Raw genomic sequence first — 22,932 nt, forward strand, 5'->3', positions numbered from 1 at the left:
CCAGTTTGAGTTTTTACGTCTGCAGCAGCAGTAGCAAAGGCATTGCTGTCACTTTCCTAGTTTTCCATTTCAGTGCTTTCAAGCTCTAAAAGCTCCGTTTTTCTGAGGCAACTTGCTTGCTGATGGCAGCCATGGAGGAAAATCAACTTCATAGCCATCTAGAGTGGTGTTGAATTGGCCCATGTAATTTGGTGGCTGTGATTTAGAACCCCTCTGTCACCATGAAACGTTATGATTTTTTCCTTAGAAGATGTTGTGGTAGATCTGAAAAGAAATGAGGTTCTACATGATAGGAAATGGCCTGTGCCTCATGCTCCTCTCTTGCCACAGATGACAGAAGCAAGAGCCGCCTCTCCCCTGGCCCCCGCTGCTCCTGGAGAAGAAGCCAAAGAGGAGCAAACTGAGGTGGATGAGCGCCAGCCTCCATCAGTGGTCAGACCACCATATTCTCAACGTGTAAGTGCCAGTTGTGTGTGGTGCTGTCTTTAGTGCAAGGCAGAGCTGCAAGGTTTGGAGCAGGCAGCACTTTGCTGTTGCTGGCTGAGGATGCTGGGTGCTGGAGTCCTGCCAGGAGCTGGGGATTTCCTCCGCTAGCGACCGCACAACTTGGCCTTTGAGCTGTCGTGTTGAGGCAGCAAAGGGCTGGTGCCTCTGGGAGAGCATCTGGCTGCTTGGCTCAGGGAAGCTCTATCGCTTGGCTTCTGCAGTGCTATGGCCAAGGGCAAAGGAGGGAGTGCTGGAGGTGCCAGGCCTTGGTTTGTTTGTTTTCCCTTTCTGGAAAGGCGTGTTTGGCTTGTGAAAGCGGTCGGCACTTTCCTTGAGTAGTTCTTCACTTGTACAGTCTCTTTTGGGCCAGCTGTCTTTTGGCTTTTGATAAGCTGCAAGGGGAGGATTGTGTGGTCCATGCAGCTGTGGGGGGCCATTCCTGTGCCGCGTGGCCAAAGAAACAAAGTGCGGTGTCGCGAAGCTTTCTTGTGAGGCCAAAAGCAGAAGCGGCCAGTTTCTGTTGATGCGTATTGTGGTGCAGTCTGCAGCTTTGGCAAGTGCCTCTGAGCCTGCAGTGGGGTGAAGCTGCAAGTCCTTGACTGCTGTCTTGTGTTGCTCAGAACAGGAAGGCCATTGTACAATGGTGCCTGCTGTATCTGAAGTGAAATGGGCAAATTTGTGGCTGGGGAGCTGCATGGGCCAAAAGGAGCCAGGTTTACTGCTGGCCTTGAGCCACTGAAGATGAGGCAGCATGTGGCCAGGTGGCCAAGAAGGCCCAGGGCATGGTGGCCTGTGTCAGCAGCAGTGGGGCAGCAGGAGCAGGGCAGTGAGCGTGGCCCTGTGCTGGGCAGCGCTGCGGCCACAGCTGCAGTGCTGGGTGCACTTGTGGGCCCCTGGGCAGCAGAAAGTCCTTGAGGGGCTGCAGCGCGTGCACAGAAGGACAGGGGAGCTGGGCAAGGGGGTGCAGCACAAGGCCAGTGAGGAGGTGCTGAGGGAGCTTTAGCCTGGACAGTGGGAGGCTCTTGAGGGACCTTCAGGCAAACTTCCATCATTCCCTGCATGACAGTGCTCAGCACAAGGGCTGTTTCTCTGCCAAACATGCCATCACTGCATCACCAAGGGCTTTAGACACTGGAGTCGCTGACACTTCCCAACTTGTGGCTTGTGGGGTTTCCTAGAGGTGAAGGCCTGTTCATTTTCCTCTTTTTCCAGCAAGCAGGGATGCTTCTGCGCAAACTTTCCTGTGCTTATAGGCACTGGGAGGGATTCTGAACCCTTTTTGGTTTTTCTTGTCTACTGCAGCAGTAGCAAAGGCTTGCTGTCACTTTCCTACTTTTCCATTTCAGAGCTTTCAAGAACCAGAAGCTGCCTTTTGCAGAGACAACCTTGCTTGCAATGGCATCCAGGGAGGAATATCAATTCATAGCCTTATACTCTTCTATTGGATATGCCCATTTCAATCTGGTTGGAGTGACTTTGAATGCCATTGCTAACAAAGTTGATGATTTTCCTTAGAAGATGTGGTGTTGATACGAAGAGAAATGGGCTTATAAGCGTTAGGTAACGGCCTGTCCCTATGATTCTCTCTTTGCCACAGGTGAGAAGAGCAAGAGCCATCTTTCCCTGGCTCTCTCTCCTATTGCAGAAGAAGCCAGAGAGGAGCAAAATGAGAAAGATGACCACCGCCTTTGTCCAGCCGTGGTCACACAGAACCTCCTCATCATTCCAAGAGAGTAAGTGCCAGTTGTGGGGGGCACCATCTTTAGTGCAAGGCAGAGGTGCAAGGTTCTGGAGCTGCCAGCACTTTGCTGTGTCTGGCCAGGATGCTGAGTGCTGGAGTCCTGCAGGACGTAGCCATTTCCTGCAGGCAGTGAGAGCTAGAAATTGGCCTTTGACCTGTCATGTTGGGCCAGTTAAACTCGCAGCTCTCTGGAGCTTCTGGCTGCTTGGCTCAGGGAAGCTCCATCTCTGGGCTTCTGCAGTGTTATGGCCAAGGGCTCACGTGGTAGTGCTGGAGGTCAAAAGGCTTTGTTGCTTGCTTTTCCCTTTTTGGAAAGTGGTGTCTGGCTTGTGAAGTGTTCTGCAGTTTTTCTTGAGTCGTTCTTCACTTGTAAAATCACTGCTGGCCCAACTGCTTTTGGCTTTTGAGAAGGTGCAAACAGCAGAAGGGGAAAGTTTCTACTGATCTGTGTAGTGATGAAGTATGCAGCTTTGGCAAGTGCCTCTGGAGCCTGCAGTGGGGGTGAAGCTGCAAGTCCTTGACTGCTGTCTTGTGTTGCTCAGAACAGGAAGGCCATTGTACAATGGTGCCTGCTGTATCTGAAGTGAAATGGGCAAATTTGTGGCTGGGGAGCTGCATGGGCCAAAAGGAGCCAGGTTTACTGCTGGCCTTGAGCCACTGAAGATGAGGCAGCATGTGGCCAGGTGGCCAAGAAGGCCCAGGGCATGGTGGCCTGTGTCAGCAGCAGTGGGGCAGCAGGAGCAGGGCAGTGAGCGTGGCCCTGTGCTGGGCAGCGCTGCGGCCACAGCTGCAGTGCTGGGTGCACTTGTGGGCCCCTGGGCAGCAGAAAGTCCTTGAGGGGCTGCAGCGCGTGCACAGAAGGACAGGGGAGCTGGGCAAGGGGGTGCAGCACAAGGCCAGTGAGGAGGTGCTGAGGGAGCTTTAGCCTGGACAGTGGGGGCTCTTGAGGGACCTTCAGGCAAACTTCCATCATTCCCTGCATGACAGTGCTCAGCACAAGGGCTGGTTCACACCAAAAATTCATCACTCATTGCATCCAAGGGCTCTAGACACTGGAGTGGGTGGCACTTCCATCTGGTGGTTTGTTGGCTCGTTGTTTTGCTAGCATGAGAAGGCCTGTTCATTTTCCTCTTTTTCCAGTAAGCAATGATGCTTCTGTACAATGTTTCCTGCCCTTTTGCAGCCCTGGATGGGATTGTGGTCCAGTTTGAGTTTTCTACGTCTGCAGCAGCAGTAGCAAAGGCATTGCTGTCACTTTCCTAGTTTTCCATTTCAGTGCTTTCAAGCTCTAAAAGCTCCGTTTTTCTGAGGCAACCTTGCTTGCTGATGGCAGCCATGGGAAAATCGAAAATCAACTTATAGCATCTAGAGTGGTGTTGAATTGGCCCATGTAATTTGGTGGCTGTGATTTAGAACCCCTCTGTCACCATGAAACGTTATGATTTTTTCCTTAGAAGATGTTGTGGTAGATCTGAAAAGAAATGAGGTTCTACATGATAGGAAATGGCCTGTGCCTCATGCTCCTCTCTTGCCACAGATGACAGAAGCAAGAGCCGCCTCTCCCCTGGCCCCGCTGCTCCTGGAGAAGAAGCCAAAGAGGAGCAAACTGAGGTGGATGAGCGCCAGCCTCCATCAGTGGTCAGACCACCATATTCTCAAGTGTAAGTGCCAGTTGTGTGTGGTGCTGTCTTTAGTGCAAGGCAGAGCTGCAAGGTTTGGAGCAGGCAGCACTTTGCTGTTGCTGGCTGAGGATGCTGGGTGCTGGAGTCCTGCCAGGAGTGGGATTTCCTCCCGCTAGCGACCGCACAACTTGGCCTTTGAGCTGTCATGTTGAGGCAGCAAAGGGCTGGTGCCTCTGGGAGAGCATCTGGCTGCTTGGCTCAGGGAAGCTCTATCGCTTGGCTTCTGCAGTGCTATGGCCAAGGGCAAGGAGGGAGTGCTGGAGGTGCCAGGCTTGGTTTGTTTGTTTTCCCTTTCTGGAAAGGCGTGTTTGGCTTGTGAAAGCGGTCGGCACTTTCCTTGAGTAGTTCTTCACTTGTACAGTCTCTTTTGGGCCAGCTGTCTTTTGCTTTTGATAAGCTGCAAGGGAGGATTGTGTGGTCCATGCAGCTGTGGGGGGCCATTCCTGTGCCGCGTGGCCAAAGAAACAAAGTGCGGTGTCGCGAAGCTTTCTTGTGAGGCCAAAAGCAGAAGCGGCCAGTTTCTGTTGATGCGTATTGTGGTGCAGTCTGCAGCTTTGGCAAGTGCTCTGAGCCTGCAGTGGGGGTGAAGCTGCAAGTCCTTGACTGCTGTCTTGTGTTGCTCAGAACAGGAAGGCCATTGTACAATGGTGCCTGCTGTATCTGAAGTGAAATGGGCAAATTTGTGGCTGGGGAGCTGCATGGGCCAAAAGGAGCCAGGTTTACTGCTGGCCTTGAGCCACTGAAGATGAGGCAGCATGTGGCCAGGTGGCCAAGAAGGCCCAGGGCATGGTGGCCTGTGTCAGCAGCAGTGGGGCAGCAGGAGCAGGGCAGTGAGCGTGGCCCTGTGCTGGGCAGCGCTGCGGCCACAGCTGCAGTGCTGGGTGCACTTGTGGGCCCCTGGGCAGCAGAAAGTCCTTGAGGGGCTGCAGCGCGTGCACAGAAGGACAGGGGAGCTGGGCAAGGGGGTGCAGCACAAGGCCAGTGAGGAGGTGCTGAGGGAGCTTTAGCCTGGACAGTGGGAGGCTCTTGAGGGACCTTCAGGCAAACTTCCATCATTCCCTGCATGACAGTGCTCAGCACAAGGGCTGTTTCTCTGCCAAACATGCCATCACTGCATCCAAGGGCTTTAGACACTGGAGTCGGTGGCACTTCCCAACTGGTGGCTTGTGGGTTTTGCTAGGAGGTGAAGGCCTGTTCATTTTCCTCTTTTTCCAGCAAGCAATGATGCTTCTGTACAAACTTTCCTGTGCTTATAGCACTGGGAGGGATTCTGAACCCTTTTTGGTTTTTCTTGTCTACTGCAGCAGTAGCAAAGGCCTTGCTGTCACTTTCCTACTTTTCCATTTCAGAGCTTTCAAGAACCAAAAGCTGCCTTTTGCAGAGACAACCTTGCTTGCAAATGGCAGCAGGGAGGAAAATCAATTCATAGCCTTATACTCTTCTATTGGATATGCCCATTTAATCTGGTTGGAGTGATTTGAATGCCATTGCTAACAAAGTTGATGATTTCTCCTTAGAAGATGTGGCTGTTGATACGAAGAGAAATGGGCTTATAAGCGTTAGGTAACGGCCTGTCCCTATGATTCTCTCTTTGCCACAGGTGAGAAGAGCAAGAGCCATCTTTCCCTGGCTCTCTCTCCTATTGCAGAAGAAGCCAGAGAGGAGGAAAATGAGAAAGATGGACCACCGCCTTTGTCTCAGCCGTGGTCACACCAGAACCTCCTCATCTCAAGAGAGTAAGTGCCCGTTGTGGGGGGCACCATCTTTAGTGCAAGGCAGAGGTGCAAGTTTCTGAGCTGCCAGCACTTGCTGTGTCTGGGCCAGGATGCTGAGTGCTGGAGTCCTGCAGGACGTAGCCATTTCCTGCCGCAGTGAGAGCTAGAAATTGGCCTTTGACCTGTCATGTTGGGCAGTGTTAAACTGCAGCTCCCTCGGAGCTTCTGGCTGCTTGGCTCAGGGAAGCTCCATCTCTGGGCTTCTGCAGTGTTATGGCCAAGGGCTCAAGGGGTAGTGCTGGAGGTCAAAAGGCTTTGTTGCTTGCTTTTCCCTTTTTGGAAAGTGGTGTCTGGCTTGTGGAAGTGTTCTGCAGTTTTCTTGAGTCGTTCTTCACTTGTAAAATCACTGCTGGCCAACTGCTTTTGGCTTTTGAGAGGTGCAAACAGCAGAAGGGGGAAGTTTCTACTGATCTGTGTAGTGATGAAGTATGCAGCTTTGGCAAGTGCCTCTGAGCCTGCAGTGGGGGTGAAGCTGCAAGTCCTTGACTGCTGTCTTGTGTTGCTCAGAACAGGAAGGCCATTGTACAATGGTGCCTGCTGTATCTGAAGTGAAATGGGCAAATTTGTGGCTGGGGAGCTGCATGGGCCAAAAGGAGCCAGGTTTACTGCTGGCCTTGAGCCACTGAAGATGAGGCAGCATGTGGCCAGGTGGCCAAGAAGGCCCAGGGCATGGTGGCCTGTGTCAGCAGCAGTGGGGCAGCAGGAGCAGGGCAGTGAGCGTGGCCCTGTGCTGGGCAGCGCTGCGGCCACAGCTGCAGTGCTGGGTGCACTTGTGGGCCCCTGGGCAGCAGAAAGTCCTTGAGGGGCTGCAGCGCGTGCACAGAAGGACAGGGGAGCTGGGCAAGGGGGTGCAGCACAAGGCCAGTGAGGAGGTGCTGAGGGAGCTTTAGCCTGGACAGTGGGAGGCTCTTGAGGGACCTTCAGGCAAACTTCCATCATTCCCTGCATGACAGTGCTCAGCACAAGGGCTGGTTCACACCAAAAATTCATCACTCATTGCATCCAAGGGCTCTAGACACTGGAGTGGGTGGCACTTCCATCTGGTGGTTTGTTGGCTCGTTGTTTTGCTAGCATGAGAAGGCCTGTTCATTTTCCTCTTTTTCCAGTAAGCAATGATGCTTCTGTACAATGTTTCCTGCCCTTTTGCAGCCCTGGATGGGATTGTGGTCCAGTTTGAGTTTTCTACGTCTGCAGCAGCAGTAGCAAAGGCATTGCTGTCACTTTCCTAGTTTTCCATTTCAGTGCTTTCAAGCTCTAAAAGCTCCGTTTTTCTGAGGCAACCTTGCTTGCTGATGGCAGCCATGGAGGAAAATCAACTTCATAGCCATCTAGAGTGGTGTTGAATTGGCCCATGTAATTTGGTGGCTGTGATTTAGAACCCCTCTGTCACCATGAAACGTTATGATTTTTTCCTTAGAAGATGTTGTGGTAGATCTGAAAAGAAATGAGGTTCTACATGATAGGAAATGGCCTGTGCCTCATGCTCCTCTCTTGCCACAGATGACAGAAGCAAGAGCCGCCTCTCCCCTGGCCCCCGCTGCTCCTGGAGAAGAAGCCAAAGAGGAGCAAACTGAGGTGGATGAGCGCCAGCCTCCATCAGTGGTCAGACCACCATATTCTCAACGTGTAAGTGCCAGTTGTGTGTGGTGCTGTCTTTAGTGCAAGGCAGAGCTGCAAGGTTTGGAGCAGGCAGCACTTTGCTGTTGCTGGCTGAGGATGCTGGGTGCTGGAGTCCTGCCAGGAGCTGGGGATTTCCTCCCGCTAGCGACCGCACAACTTGGCCTTTGAGCTGTCATGTTGAGGCAGCAAAGGGCTGGTGCCTCTGGGAGAGCATCTGGCTGCTTGGCTCAGGGAAGCTCTATCGCTTGGCTTCTGCAGTGCTATGGCCAAGGGCAAAGGAGGGAGTGCTGGAGGTGCCAGGCCTTGGTTTGTTTGTTTTCCCTTTCTGGAAAGGCGTGTTTGGCTTGTGAAAGCGGTCGGCACTTTCCTTGAGTAGTTCTTCACTTGTACAGTCTCTTTTGGGCCAGCTGTCTTTTGGCTTTTGATAAGCTGCAAGGGGAGGATTGTGTGGTCCATGCAGCTGTGGGGGCCATTCCTGTGCCGCGTGGCCAAAGAAACAAAGTGCGGTGTCGCGAAGCTTTCTTGTGAGGCCAAAAGCAGAAGCGGCCAGTTTCTGTTGATGCGTATTGTGGTGCAGTCTGCAGCTTTGGCAAGTGCCTCTGAGCCTGCAGTGGGGTGAAGCTGCAAGTCCTTGACTGCTGTCTTGTGTTGCTCAGAACAGGAAGGCCATTGTACAATGGTGCCTGCTGTATCTGAAGTGAAATGGGCAAATTTGTGGCTGGGGAGCTGCATGGGCCAAAAGGAGCCAGGTTTACTGCTGGCCTTGAGCCACTGAGGATGAGGCAGCAAGTGGCCAGGTGGCCAAGAAGGCCCAGGGCATGGTGGCCTGTGTCAGCAGCAGTGGGGCAGCAGGAGCAGGGCAGTGAGCGTGGCCCTGTGCTGGGCAGCGCTGCGGCCACAGCTGCAGTGCTGGGTGCACTTGTGGGCCCCTGGGCAGCAGAAAGTCCTTGAGGGGCTGCAGCGCGTGCACAGAAGGACAGGGGAGCTGGGCAAGGGGGTGCAGCACAAGGCCAGTGAGGAGGTGCTGAGGGAGCTTTAGCCTGGACAGTGGGAGGCTCTTGAGGGACCTTCAGGCAAACTTCCATCATTCCCTGCATGACAGTGCTCAGCACAAGGGCTGTTTCTCTGCCAAACATGCCATCACTGCATCCAAGGGCTTTAGACACTGGAGTCGCTGACCCTTCCCAACTTGTGGCTTGTGGGTTTCCTAGGAGGTGAAGGCCTGTTCATTTTCCTCTTTTTCCAGCAAGCAGGGATGCTTCTGCGCAAACTTTCCTGTGCTTATAGGCACTGGGAGGGATTCTGAACCCTTTTTGGTTTTTCTTGTCTACTGCAGCAGTAGCAAAGGCCTTGCTGTCACTTTCCTACTTTTCCATTTCAGAGCTTTCAAGAACCAGAAGCTGCCTTTTGCAGAGACAACCTTGCTTGCAAATGGCATGCAGGGAGGAATATCGAATTCATAGCCTTATACTCTTCTATTGGATATGCCCATTTCAATCTGGTTGGAGTGACTTTGAATGCCATTGCTAACAAAGTTGATGATTTCTCCTCAGAAGATGTGGCTGTTGATACGAAGAGAAATGGGCTTATAAGCGTTAGGTAACGGCCTGTCCCTATGATTCTCTCTTTGCCACAGGTGAGAAGAGCAAGAGCCATCTTTCCCCTGGCTCTCTCTCCTATTGCAGAAGAAGCCAGAGAGGAGGAAAATGAGAAAGATGACCACCGCCTTTGTCCAGCCGTGGTCACACCAGAACCTCCTCATCATTCCAAGAGAGTAAGTGCCCGTTGTGGGGGGCACCATCTTTAGTGCAAGGCAGAGGTGCAAGTTTCTGAGCTGCCAGCACTTGCTGTGTCTGGCCCAGGATGCTGAGTGCTGGAGTCCTGCAGGACGTAGCCATTTCCTGCAGGCAGTGAGAGCTAGAAATTGGCCTTTGACCTGTCATGTTGGGCCAGTGTTAAACTCGCAGCTCCCTCGGAGCTTCTGGCTGCTTGGCTCAGGGAAGCTCCATCTCTGGGCTTCTGCAGTGTTATGGCCAAGGGCTCACGTGGTAGTGCTGGAGGTCAAAAGGCTTTGTTGCTTGCTTTTCCCTTTTTGGAAAGTGGTGTCTGGCTTGTGGAAGTGTTCTGCAGTTTTCTTGAGTCGTTCTTCACTTGTAAAATCACTGCTGGCCCAACTGCCTTTTGGCTTTTGAGAAGGTGCAAACAGCAGAAGGGGTAAGTTTCTACTGATCTGTGTAGTGATGAAGTATGCAGCTTTGGCAAGTGCCTCTGAGCCTGCAGTGGGGGTGAAGCTGCAAGTCCTTGACTGCTGTCTTGTGTTGCTCAGAACAGGAAGGCCATTGTACAATGGTGCCTGCTGTATCTGAAGTGAAATGGGCAAATTTGTGGCTGGGGAGCTGCATGGGCCAAAAGGAGCCAGGTTTACTGCTGGCCTTGAGCCACTGAGGATGAGGCAGCAAGTGGCCAGGTGGCCAAGAAGGCCCAGGGCATGGTGGCCTGTGTCAGCAGCAGTGGGGCAGCAGGAGCAGGGCAGTGAGCGTGGCCCTGTGCTGGGCAGCGCTGCGGCCACAGCTGCAGTGCTGGGTGCACTTGTGGGCCCCTGGGCAGCAGAAAGTCCTTGAGGGGCTGCAGCGCGTGCACAGAAGGACAGGGGAGCTGGGCAAGGGGGTGCAGCACAAGGCCAGTGAGGAGGTGCTGAGGGAGCTTTAGCCTGGACAGTGGGAGGCTCTTGAGGGACCTTCAGGCAAACTTCCATCATTCCCTGCATGACAGTGCTCAGCACAAGGGCTGTTTCTCTGCCAAACATGCCATCACTGCATCCAAGGGCTTTAGACACTGGAGTACCTGACACTTCCCAACTTGTGGTTTGTTGGTTTCCTAGGAGGTGAAGGCCTCGATTCCTTTTCTCTTTTTCCAGCAAGCAGGGATGCTTCTGCACCATCATTCCTGCTCTTTTCAAGCTCTTGAAGGCATTCTGCACCCTTTTTGGACCTTGATCCAGGTGAAGCTTTTGTGTTTCCAGGCCTTCATTCATGGCCTTAAAGATTACTTTAACAGTGCCTGTGACTTTCTACAGTCCAGGGAATCAGTGTGTGTTGTGTTAGGGAATTGAGCAGGAGGTCAATGCCCTTGCATTCCAGCTGCTCCTCAGAGATCATAGCACTTGTGGGGAGTTGCTGGGCTTTATTTCTGTTTCCAGCCACTTTAGCACCATCAGTGTGCTTGAGTCCAAGAGAACTTACCCAAGCACAGACGCATAAAGACTGCAGTTCCCAGTGCAATTCTCTGGGTCTGATCTCTTTTCATAAGGACCTAGACACTCCAAGTTCCCCAAGTGTGTGCTTTTCTGAAGCAACAGGAGAGCAATCTCAGGATTGCGGGTGATTGGGGCACTGGCTACCAAGTTTTGATGTGTGAAGCAACAGAGAGGACAGTAAAGGGAGGTTATAGTAGTGAGATCTATCTGCCTATATTCCTATCTATCTATCTATGTAACATTTCCATAATTGAATTTTCCTGGCTCTGGTCCAAAGCTGTTGGTGGTGTAAAGGTCACCTAATTCATCCCTCTCAGGAGAGGATTAGAGACATGTTCCCTTGACCGATTCTGAGCAGGCAGAGATATTTCCCCCTCCAGCTATGTTGGTTTTTCCCTTTAGAGTTGTTTTCCTCCTCCAGTCTCTTGTGCCCTCAAGTCCTCAGTTAATTTGTAGATTTCTGCCTGTCCTAAAGAGGTGGAACAATTCCATGTTTAGGTGGTGTTTGGTGACTCTGGTCATACGTGCCATGCCATACGTGACACATGGTTTCCTTCACTGGCATCCCCACGACTGTGTAAGTGCATTCGTTAATGGGGCCTTAGGAGAGTCTCTGTTTCTGCTGGTCAGAATTCTCAGCTGACAAAAGAGGGAGAAGAAACACCTTGGTCCTCTTCCATATACTGAGGTAGCCATAGAGGCTCTGTGACCTCCATCAAAGATCTTTGCACACATTCTTATCTCCTGAATGACCAGGATTTCTTACAAGAGTATAGATGTCAGGTATGCAGGAATGCTGGTGCAAGCCTGAAATGAACTAGAACTCCAGAAGTGTCTCTCACAAGGGCTGAGCTCACCCAGGAAGCCACCTGCAGAGCCAGGATGGAGCTGTGGGACAGGGTGGGGTGTCAGTCACTATTGAAAGACAAACAGGACATGGCAGAAGCAGAGGGAGGCCCTCAGCAGACCCTTGAGAAATGCCACACCTTCCCTGTCAGCTGCCTGAGAGGCTGTTGGAGCTTCAGTCCCAGATGGCCCCTGATTGTAGGGCCAGGGTCACTTTGGAATCTGTGCCTCCCCTCGAACAGAGAATGACCCAGCAGAGCAGCAGCACAGTGCTTTGGGAACGTGTGAGCCCAGCAGTCTTTGAGTCTTGGCCCACAAAGGTCCTATGGGAAGTTGAAACCCATCTTCTCTTCCTTTCTGTTCAGGTGCTTCTAGAGAAAGAGCAGGAGCAGATTGCTTCATCAGAGATGCCATGGCAGACTCAGGGAGAGCTGTTCCCAGCGCGAGAGCAGGAAGAGCAGCTCAGGCAGCAGGTGGAAGAGCCACAGGAGAATGGCCAGGTAAGCCTGACTGGCCAGGGGACAGAGGGAAGGGCAGGAAGAGGGGCATAAACCAGAGCTCTTGGGACTGAGGAGGCCAGGAGTCCCACAGGCACTGGAAGCACAGAGCCTTGGAATCTGCAGAGATCAGCCCTGGGACAGGAGGTTTGCAATGGAAGCAGATGTGGGGAGGGAAGCAGAAAGAAGGGGCTGAATAAATGTGATTTTGAGGCTTCAAGACGGAAAAAGCTGAGCCTGATGGCAGCTCCCAGTCACTTGCTCTGCACTTGTGTGTACAGAACATCAAAGCAGAGCCACAAGCAGAGCTGCCCGAAGCTCAGAGTGCCATCATGGCAGTGAAGAGGAGGAACAAGGAAGACATGAGTAGAATTCAAGAGGAGAATCTCCATCAGCAGAGGAGCGATCAACAAAACCAGGTGAGTGAAAGAGTGGCAGCCACTCCACTCATGAAATGTCCTCTCCCTTCTCCTTCACAGTCTATCAAGGGACACGTGCAGGCAGAGCTGCAGGACTCTGAGGCTAGCAACAAGGCAAGGGAGAAGAGGCTGGAGGAAGAAATGAAAATCATCAGAGAGAAACTTAATCGCCTCCCTCAGGCTCTAGAAGTGAGTGAAAGAGGGATGCAGTCACTGCAGTCACCAAGCTGGTGGTTTCTGCCCTTCTTGCCTTTCCACTCAGAGCAGAAGGGAGTGGGGTGATGCCTCTGATCCTGCTGTAGTATGTATCACAGTCACTCTGAAGGACATTTCCTGGTGTGCTGAATCTCAACTGCTGCCCTGGACAGTGACACTTGTCCTTTGGCCTTTTGGCCAGCAGTCATCCAAGTTGATTCCTGCTGGCCTGTTCCTGCTCTCCTTGTTTCTTGAGGTGTTTTTACAGTAGAATGTGGTGACCCAGATGGAGGATTGGAACAAGCTGTCTGTATCCCTTGTCAGTCTGTTCTTTGCCTTTCCTGACAGTTGATGACTCCTGGCTGACAGGGACAAGCTGTAGTGTCTGACTGCTTTGTTCTGTTTGACTTGAGGTGCGAGTGTTGACATCTCACCGGGCAGCCTGCGAAGACTTCCAGCGAATGTCTGGCAATGAAGAGCCCCAAGTTTGCCATGAGGCACAGGAACAGTGCCCACCAGAAATGCTCCAAGTGCAGCACATCATGGGCTCTGAACCTGCTGCCGCAGCAGCATCATCTCGAGGAAGCCTTTCTGTCAAACCTGGAAGCTCAAGCTGGGGCAGTTCCTTCATCTCCCTGGAAGAGGAGACTGAGGAGAAGTACCTGGAGATGCTGGGTACGTCTGGGGGATTTCTTGTCTGAGGGACAATGTGTTGTGTGCAGGTGTCAGCAGAGCTATACCAGATGCTCCTCCTGAGTTTGGTGTCACAGGGCCATTTAGGACTCCCCAGAGGAAGTGCTGTGCTCCGAGGCAGCGAGAGAGTGCTCTGGGTGTTCCTGCTGCCTCTGAGGGCACCTTGGACTGGCTTGGGTTTGCCTGAGCTTCCCTCTCCACTAAAGGCTGAAGCAAGGATTGTTCTTGGATCAGCAGAAGGCTGTGACCTAGCAAATGATCTAGGCAAATCCTGTGTGCTAGTGGCCACACTAAACAAAATTTTTAGCTTCCTAAATTCTCCTTAGACTCCTGACTTCCAGCCAGTCATCAGAGCAAAAACACTTCACAGAAATGGACTGCTTTTGGAGTTTTGTCTTTTTGGTTGGGGATTTTTTTTTTTTTGGGGGGGGGGGGGGTGTTTTTGTGTTTATTTTTTGTAGGGGCCTTTTGGTATTTTGTTTCTGTGGGGTTTTTTTGTTGTGTTTTGGGTTTTTTTGGTTGATGGTTTGTGGGGTTTTTTTGGTGGAGTTGGTTTTTCCCCATCCTGAAAGAGCCCTTCTGCCCCACATCTTACTGATGGCATTTTTATGACTGTTACTGTTACCACTACTGCATCTGCATTATATTTTCATGAGAATGTTATCTTTTTGTCAAAGAGAACTACTTTGAAAGAACATCACATTACAGGACAAATAGAGAGCACGAGGTGTTTTCCATCTGCCCCCAAAGAAAAAAGCAATACTTTTAGAACAACTTTTATTTAATCTTCTAGTTTTATGCTTATCAAGATGTGTCCAAGAGACACATCCAAGTGGCATGATCAGATAAAACTGTACTGCAGGCATTTCTCAGGAGAGAGCCTCCAGCCCAGCCATGGTATATTCTTTAGATCCATGGGTATTTTTCCATACCTGATTCCCACTCTTTCCCATGACTGTTAGAATCCTAGCCATTGGCCCAAGCCCTGCTCAGATCAGTCCCTAGGAAAACACATCAAGTCCTTTGTGATTCTGCAGCACCACCCAATGAATCTGCTTCTTGCCTGGAACATCTGCCAGTGCTGTGCTCTCAGATAAGACCTGGTGGGGCTGAGACCAGAGCCCGGTGGATTCTGTGTCTACCATCACCTGTTGGGACCAAAAGGGCATTGATCTGTGCCTCGGTGGGGCTGATCTCAAAGCCCATCCTGTTGTGTTCTGAATGGGGCAACAGCTTGTAAGGGGCTCAGGCTCACTCTGGCTTCTTCCCATCAGTGCCTGTCAGTGCTCATGCTTGGGCTTTGCCAGCCTTGTTGTAGTCACTGCCCTGCCCCTGAGGGCTGGGCTGGAGGGACTGCAGAGGCTGGAGCCTTCCTTAGCTGGGAGAGGGGCATCTTTGAGCTCAGCCTGCTCATAAACAGGTGAGGGTCCTGATGCTGAAAGTCCTGTCGGAATCGATTATAGCATGAGCTGCTCTGGTTTACAAATGGGAAGGAATTCTTTTGGCAAATTGCTGAAAGGTGGAGAAGATTTCCTTCTCTCCTGGAAATGCATCACCCTGGGCTTTGTTTCTTGTCAAAGAGAACTCTTCAAAGGACTGTACAAAATCAGTCTCTGTGCCAGCCATCTGTACTGCAGGGCTGCCTGTCCTGTTCCTGTTGCTGTTGTGGTTGTTGTTACCCAGCTGAGCACAAAGGGCTCAGAGCCCCAGGCAGTGGGGCTGCCTTTTATATCTCCTGAAAGCTGCGATCTCTGCTTTCAAGTTAGCATCCTGCATTTTATTTCCCTTAGGGAGAATGGTCAACCAGGAAAATCCCATGGTGAAATACACTGAACTGGAACATATTGGCAGCGGGTGAGTCCAACCGCAGTTACTCCTGCACAACCATGGGCCAGGTGTTTTTCTGGTGGAATGTCTATCCAGCGTGAAGTCAGGCAAGCTGCAAAGATGTTCACACACTGGGGATAGATTGTCCCATCTCTCAGTGCTGCTCAGAATTTGTGAGTAGGCTCAGAAGGCATTGTTAGCGACATCTCCATGTTGCCAAGGTCTTGCCTGCATCAAGGAACAGGACCTGGAAGATCTCCTTGTCTCTCAAGTGTGGGACAGCTCTGTGTTAATTTCTTTAGCATTTTTGGATGTCTCAAAATCATACTGGCACACTAATGATAAAAGAAGAAACTTGCTTGCCTGAAAGAGCAACCTACCCCCATCAAAGCTGTGAGATAAAAGTTAGCAGGAACATTCCTTTCCCCTGGTTTGCAGAAGGAAAGTCTCTGTGGTCAGCATAGGAACCACACAGTTTAGAAAGTGAAACCCAAGAGGAAAGACTAAACTCCCTTTAGAAGTTGAACCCCAGTGCTTCAGGAACAGGCCCAGTGCCCATGCACTTGAGAGGAAAATGCATCATCTGCCTTCTGGCAGAGCCCTCCTGCATCCTCTGCAGGTTTTGACACTTCCAGCAGAGATCTCCTGTGTGAGCTGGCTTTCACTCTAGGAGCTAAACAGCTTCTCCTTTCTCTGCTTCTGTTTTGTTTCTAGGGGTTTTGGACATGTGGTCAGAGCACTCAACAATGCCACAGGAGGAGAGGTAAATGTCAACAGGCCCTGCAAACTCTGCTGCTCTTGAGGGGCTTTCCCCTCTGGTGTGAGCTGGGGCTGGAGCTTTGGGTAGAGCTGTGCTGAAAGGCACAAGAAGCACAGACTGGTGCCAGCCTGCAAAATACATTTGGGACTTTGTCCTCCTCAGCCTTCCTCGGAAGGAAGGCACGGAGCGCAGCGGTTCCTTTCCGAGAAGGACGCGCTCACTCGCTCTCCATTGCTAAAACAAAGGTGGTGCCTTTGAGCACCTCACTGCTCTTTGGGGCTACAGCTTCAGAGTCTTGGATCCTCATTTCTGGCTGCCAGCAAATACATCTGAAAGTTCCTGGTAGTTCCTTAGCCAGCTGCAGTGCTGCACTTGGGAACTGCACGTAGGGAGAGATCTGTAAGGTGCCCTAAAAGCCCTGCCCATAGGCCAAGATGTATCCACAGAGTATTAAGGCATGGATTACTTCTTCTGAATCCCATCCAAAGCAGCAGAAAGTGTGGTCAGAGGTTTGTGGGTGATAGGTGAGACACCACTGTTACCAAGTGGTCAAGGCAAAATGTCAGTGGCCCCACGTGTGCTGTAACTGGCCCCCAAGGGAGCAGAGAAATGGGCTGTTGGAATGTCAGTTCCTCATTACTGCAGTGCCTCATCACAAGGCAGTTTGGCACAGCTCAGCTGTGTCATTGCAAAATCACTTGATCCATGTGCATTGTGGTCTCATGCCACCAACTTCTCAAGTTACTGATTTTCAATGTCATTTTAGGTGGCCATAAAGAAAATAAATCTCCAAGGACTGGGGAGGAAGGAACTAACTGTTAATGAAATCATGATCATGAAGAGGTATAGGAGTTCCAGTGTTGTGAATTATTTAGACAGGTGAGAGGTCATGGTCTTATCCCATCAATGGGCATTTACATACAGCAAACATGAGAAGTTAAAAACCCACTTTGATTAGTGGCAGAAAGTAGAGCTGTAAATTATTATTTATTCATATTTCTCTACTCATCTCCAATGGATGAGAAGAGAGTGCATCTTGTCTGCATGAGTTTTCCCTGCCACTCATCGTTTGAAAATTATTCCAAACTTATTCATAACCTGGATCAGCTGTATCTTCCTAAGTCAATACCCTCAAAGTACACTGCCTCCACATTTTTTCAGGATTGATTTTTTAAAGTTTCTTAAATGCTGATGGACCATCCTAAAGTGGATTTCCCTTAGATTGTTGCCCCTCTTTGCCATTGCTGTGCATGCCAGGAAGACGAGGTGCTTATTTCCAGAAACACCATGCCTGACAGGTTTTTACCTGAGCTGTTACTAAACTGCATTTTTCACTTGCTGGCCATCTAAGACTTCTTTTTCACAGCTGTGTCTTTCTCCTCCAGAACTGCACAGACTTCAGATTGTCTATTCCTTTGATTCTGTCTTAGTCACAAAGGCACCTGGAAACAAGAAACCTGGAGGCAAAAAGTCAAGCTAGCCATGCATGTTTATCTCCTTGCCCTTGTTTCCTTCTTTCAGCTACCTTCTGGGTGAGGAACTCTGGCTGGTTATGGAGTACATGGATGGAGGCGCCCTCAGTGATGTCATCCACAAGACCTGCCTGTCTGAAGACCACATTGCAGCCATCAGTCGGGAGGTCAGCAATCCCATCTGTGCTTCTGAGGGCTTGAGCAGGATTGTCTGGGAACAGGGGCTCAGAAGAGGAGTGATTTCCTGTTCCAAGCTTTGTTTCTGTGTGGCTGCTATGCTATGGGCAAGTAAAAGCACCTCAAGTGAAAGGCCTGCCAGTGCCCCTGCACTCCCTGTACTCAGTGCCAGTACTCTTATCTCCTGCTGTTGTACTCTCGCTCTGTCTCTTGTATTTGCTGTTCTCCATCTTGCCTCGCTAAACTTTTGCCTGTCTTCACTGCATTCCTTGCCTGTGAGAGCAAAGGTGCTGGTGGCAGGATTTGAAACAAGCAGCAAAGAAAAAAGAGACTTAATTTCTCTCAGTCCTCAGCTAAAAAGGACAGGAGTGCAGCCCAAATGCTCTTTGCTTCTGAGCACATGCACTGCAGCAGCAGTCATTCTGGCTGGTTTGCAGGGGACAGCCTACAACAGCAGGTGCTGTTGCTCTTTCAAAAGCTGACGTGCCTTTCCTCAGAAAGGACCTGCTCTGCCAGTGTTGGAGCAGCAAGCTCTTCCTCTCAGTGGCCATTACTGTTCTGCCATTACTCCCCATTCCCCTGGAGAGGGAATCTTTTAGATTCTTTGTTTCCTTTCTGGTGTGATGAAATAACATCACTCATTTTTCCCTTCTCTTTCTGTATTCTTTCTCAGTGCCTGCAAGGACTGGATTTTCTTCATTCAAACGATGTGATCCATCGAGATGTGAAGAGCGACAACATCCTTCTCAGAACTGACGGTTCTGTCAAGCTGAGTCAGTATATTATTGGTTATGTGCAACATTCCAGGGATGTGGGTGTGGGGCTGCTTTGCGTGACTGCCAGCTCCCCAAAAATGGTGCTGGTGGCAGTGCAGGGACACCCGCTGTGAGCTGAGGGCACAGTTGCAACATGCTCAGAGGTAGGACAAGGAACAAGCAGTCAAGGGTGGCCTTGTTCTGTGTGTGTCCCCCTTCCAGAGGGAGGGAGCTACAAGTCTAAAGTTTCCAAAGAACAAAAGCCACTGCTGGAGGCAGTGTAAAAAATGGGGGAATTTTTTAAGTCGCCAATGCCAGGAGATTCAACAGCACATTTTCCAACTTCTACTGGGGAATTCTTTTGTACGCTTTCCTAATTGCACAGAATTGAAATAAAACCAGTATTTTGCTTTCTCCTCAGCTGATTTTGGCCTCTCTACTCAGCTCACCCCTGAGCAGAGCAGACCGTGCTTGGTAGCCGGGACTCCTTGGTGGATGGCACCTGAAGTGGTGACAGGTCAACCATATGGCCCCAAAGTGGACATATGGTCTTTTGGAATTGTGGGGATTGAAATGGTAGAACAAGAACCTCCTTACTGGGACCAAAGTCATGCCTCGGTAAGGAGCAAATACTCACTCATCCCACTGTCTTTCTCGCCTGTCCCATGTCCTGTGTGCCATTGGACAAAATCCCATTGCCATCTGCTGGAACTACTTCCATCAAGTTTCCCTCTATTCCACTACTTTCCCTCCTAAAAATGTCCCTGCAACACATCAGCATCTGCTGTAGATTTGGATACATCAGTGGTCGAACTCAACCTTACCATATGCAAACAAACTCCATTCTCAGGAAACACTTTCCCTTGGGTTGTAAGTGGCTCCAGTTCTTTTTTCTGTGGAGATGGCCCCAGTAACAGGAAACAAGCACCTTAGAACTGGTGTTATCTTTCCATAAATGAAGGAAGGAAACCCAAACCCAACAAAGTTTCTAAAACTGTGGTCTTTAGAGAGGAACCTAACCTCCTGTGCAGTTTCTTCTCACTGGGAAACATGCCTGAAACCTGGGCATGAGGGTGTAAAGGACACAGAGTCTCTTCTGCTTCTTGTGCAGTGCTGCTGCACTGCATTTAGTGACCGTGTTTCTCTCCTAGCCCAAGGCCCGTTCTCTGCATCACCAAGCCAGAGCCTGGTGATGTGGAGAGCCAGCCAAAAGCTCCTGTTTGTTTCCTGGCACTTTCTGGGATGGGCCTACCATTAATGTATTGACTTGAGTAGCCAAATGAGCAGAGGGTGACCACAGGGATGCCACCTCTCCTCCTTCTGACCATGACAATTTTTCTTTTGCTGCAAAATGGGAGGGAAGCTGAAATTTTCAGACTGCTGAGAGACAGAGCTGCAGGTGGCTCCTGTGTGGCCAAGCAGGCATTTTCATCCCAATACATTTGTGCAGGCATCTTAATGTGTCTGTGTTGAAGATGAGATTGTAAATGTTTGTTTCCTTCTCTGGGGATTAACTGATGGATTTCCTTTCTTTCCTTCCAATTGCCATTGTTTTCAAGAACAGCACAAAAAGCTTGATGAGTTTTGTTCTATGGCATGTGTGCTTAAAGGACCAACAAGCACTGCAGAGATGCCTTTCATGTACTAACCCTTGAAATTAGTTTGTATAGCACAGCTTCCAAAACGCCTCTCAAGCTGGTATAAATCCTCAGAGAAGCAAATGTGCATTTGTTGATGTAGTTCCCACGAACTAGGTCAGTCAATCAAATCAGCTGCCAAGGCAAGATCTGCGGGATGGTGGAAAAGCTGTGGCTGCATGGGGGTTTGGGTTTTTGGTTGGTAAAGGAAAGTCATCTCTGGGTCTTTGCAAGGGCAGAAACTGCCACTGAAGAACAGAGGTTAAACAAAGGGATCTGGGAGAGCCTTAGAGATGTGAAAGCAGCAGGTGGAGCCTCGTGGTTTTTTTTTTTTTTTCTCCAGGCTCGACGCCTGATAGCCACAGTAGGGACCCCAAAACTGCGGCAGCCCAAGCTCCTCTCAGCTTTGCTGCGGGACTTCCTGAGCTGCTGCCTGCAGACAGATGAGGAGCAGCGCTGGTCTGCCAAGGAACTCCTGCAGGTAAAATGTAAAGGGGCTGCAGGTGAAACAGGCTCTGAGGGATGGGCTCCTCCTCCACTCAAGTCCAAGGCATCAGATAAGCCCCCTTCCTCCTCACCTCCACTCTTGGTGCTCTTCAAATGAAAATGGTGAGGAATCCTAGACTGGGCTGGGCTGGCAGGGCCCTGTAAAAGGTCCTGTGGTGCAAGTGTCCTGCAATGAGCAGGGACATCTTTAAACAAATCAGGTTGCTCAGAGCCCTTTGCCACTTGACCTGGAATGGCTCCAGGGATGGGGCACCTACAAGCTCTTGGGGCAAGCTGTGCCAGGGTTGCACCATGCTCTGAGTAAACAAGTTCTTCCTTAGACCTACTCTGACTTGATCCCCATTTTGTTTAAAAATATTCACCCACATCCTATTGTAACTGGCCCTGTTAAAAAAGATGTCCCCCACTTTCTTCAAAACCACTCTGAAGTCTTGGAAAGCAACAGTAAAGTCTCCTTCGGGCCTGTTCTTGACAAAATTGAATAATTCCACCTCTCTCCTCATTTCCTGAGATGAGAGCTGCTCTGTTTTCTGTTTCTGTCGCCCTCTTTTGTAATTTGGTGGGGTGTTCAATTTTATCTAACAGCAAAAGAATTGAAGTAGAGCAATGCAGGGTACAGAGACATGAAATGGTGGTGGAGGAACCCAAGGAAGCCAGGCCCAGCTGAGCAGTCAGAGATTTGGCTGTGGGCTGGAGGGGCTGTGGGGGGCTCACTGGGAGCCTCGGAGGGGCCCTGGTTTGTGCCCCCCAGCCCACCCTTAGAGGTTTCTGCCACGCAAACAGGGATAGCTGGGAGGGACTTGTCCCAGCCCCATCTGCTGCCTAGCATGCTCAAGCAGATGGGAACTGTGCCAGGGTTACTGCCAGGTTGTGTGGCAGAGGGGGAACTGCAGGGCCCAGTGCCACTGGGCTGGCCCTGCTGGGAAGGAGGGTGCCATCCAGCACACGAGGGGCAGGCCATGGAAAGGCAGACACTGCTCTGTCTCCCTGTGGGAATCAGCACAGTGCCTGTCTTGCAAAGGCAGGGACCTATGTGAGTCATTGGAGTTTCCTGAAAAGAAGAAACTCCAAGGACAGAAAGCACCATTTCTACAGCACTGGCAGGGCAAAAATCTCAGCAAGATGAAGACACCTGGATAAATGGATGAGTGGGATTCTGGGCCAGGTTTGCCTGTGATGGCAAAGTCCTGCACATAAAGATGGAGCTGTAGATGGTCCCATTGGTCCTCTTCCTGCATCCTTCTAGAAGCCAGAGGAATCCTGTGAAGCACTGAGCTTGGAAAGTCAAGGTTCCTTGGTTTTTGTTGATTTGGTTTCTTTCCCTTTGGGCAGCATCCATTTGTAAGATTTGCTGAGCCTGCGTCCAGCCTGGTGCCACTGATTGTTTCAGTGAAGAAGAGGAAGGAGACAAGAATGTGACAATCACATCAGGATCATTTATTCCTCAACCTTCTTAGAGTAGGATTGTAGGTTAGGATTAGGATTAGGATTAGGATTAGGACTTGGACTGGGATTAGGATTAGGATTAAGGTTAGGGTTAGAGTAGGATTGTGTAATAGGACTGCAGAGTAGGATTGGAAATGAATAAAGTTTCTGAAACCACAACTTGCCTTGAAGATTCCCTTCCTTCTCACTCTGCGAATAAACTCAAGAATTCCATCTGCATTGTCTGTTATTTCTTAAAGGTGGAAAGTGACACAGTGTCTTTGGCATGGTGTGAAAGTGGGGAAGGATCTTCTCCATTCATCCTCTCCAGACCACACTGCCTTTGGAATATGGCGCACTGGTCTGTTTTTGGCCAGCTTTGGTACTTTCAATTTGAGGCAGAAAGGGCAATGGCATTTGAAGGCAAAAGCAAAGGAGAAATGAGGCAGGCCAAACATCTTGTGCAGATGCAGGCGTTCAGCTGTGACTGGAGAGCATTGGGGTTCCTGCCACTTGGATTTGGATCCCTAGGTGCAATGTCTTTGTCTGGAGGAGAGCCTTGCTCAAGTGAGAAAGCAGAAAGATCAGAGAGGGTGCTCGGCAGGGTCTCCTGTGGTGCAGAGCTGTGAGTGCCTGTGAGGTGAGAGCGGGCCCGGCCTTGCCCGGGCTGGAGCCCCAGCAGAGCCGCGGCAGAGGCCGGAGCAGGCTGAGCCCCGGCAGAGGCAGGCTGGAAGGAGGCCCTTGGAGCTGCGAGAGGCAGCAGCCGGGCCCTGGGTGCCTGTTCCTGGGAGCGGGCGAATCCTGCGCTCTCAGAGCCCAGGTGGCAGCTGGCTGCTGCCAAGGGGAAGCGCAGCCGTGCTGGGCACAGCCCGGCCTGGAGGCATTGGCCGTCTGGAGTGTGCCCAGGAGCAGAGAAAGGCCAAGGGCAGCCGAGGGCCGCTGGGCTGGCTGAGGATTCCTCCTCTTCTGCCGGCTGCCCTGCAACTCCTGGCCAAGGTCAGCAGTGTGTGCAGCACTCTGGGCACCGGGGCAGGGAGCCGGGCTGCTCGGCAGGCTGGAGCACAGGGCAGCCTCCTTCAGGCCCGGCACTTCTGCCAGGGGAAGCGAGGCCAGCGTGAGGCAGGGACAGCTTGGCAGGGCACGTCTGCAGGAGCCAGCGCCT

The 22,932-nt window shown here is 51.1% G+C and overlaps 1 protein-coding gene across 1 annotated transcript; it reads left to right on the plus strand.

The window, feature by feature from the left end:
* Positions 1 to 330: 330 nt before the first annotated feature.
* On the plus strand, positions 331 to 21,764 carry LOC129047158 (uncharacterized; the record flags this gene model as incomplete). The annotated part of the gene is made up of 14 exons (XM_054518503.1): positions 331 to 456; positions 3,765 to 3,888; positions 5,510 to 5,645; positions 5,734 to 5,761; positions 7,185 to 7,310; positions 8,941 to 9,078; positions 11,772 to 11,906; positions 12,185 to 12,511; positions 16,564 to 16,676; positions 17,319 to 17,436; positions 18,120 to 18,219; positions 18,623 to 18,819; positions 20,182 to 20,319; positions 21,678 to 21,764. Coding segments are annotated over 14 exons (1,893 nt in total), but the record flags the coding sequence as incomplete, so codon positions are not given.
* Positions 21,765 to 22,932: the final 1,168 nt, after the last annotated feature.

The sequence above is a fragment of the Molothrus ater genome (genome assembly GCF_012460135.2).
Source record: "Molothrus ater isolate BHLD 08-10-18 breed brown headed cowbird chromosome Z unlocalized genomic scaffold, BPBGC_Mater_1.1 matZ_random_MA36, whole genome shotgun sequence".
Classification (NCBI taxonomy): domain Eukaryota; kingdom Metazoa; phylum Chordata; class Aves; order Passeriformes; family Icteridae; genus Molothrus; species Molothrus ater.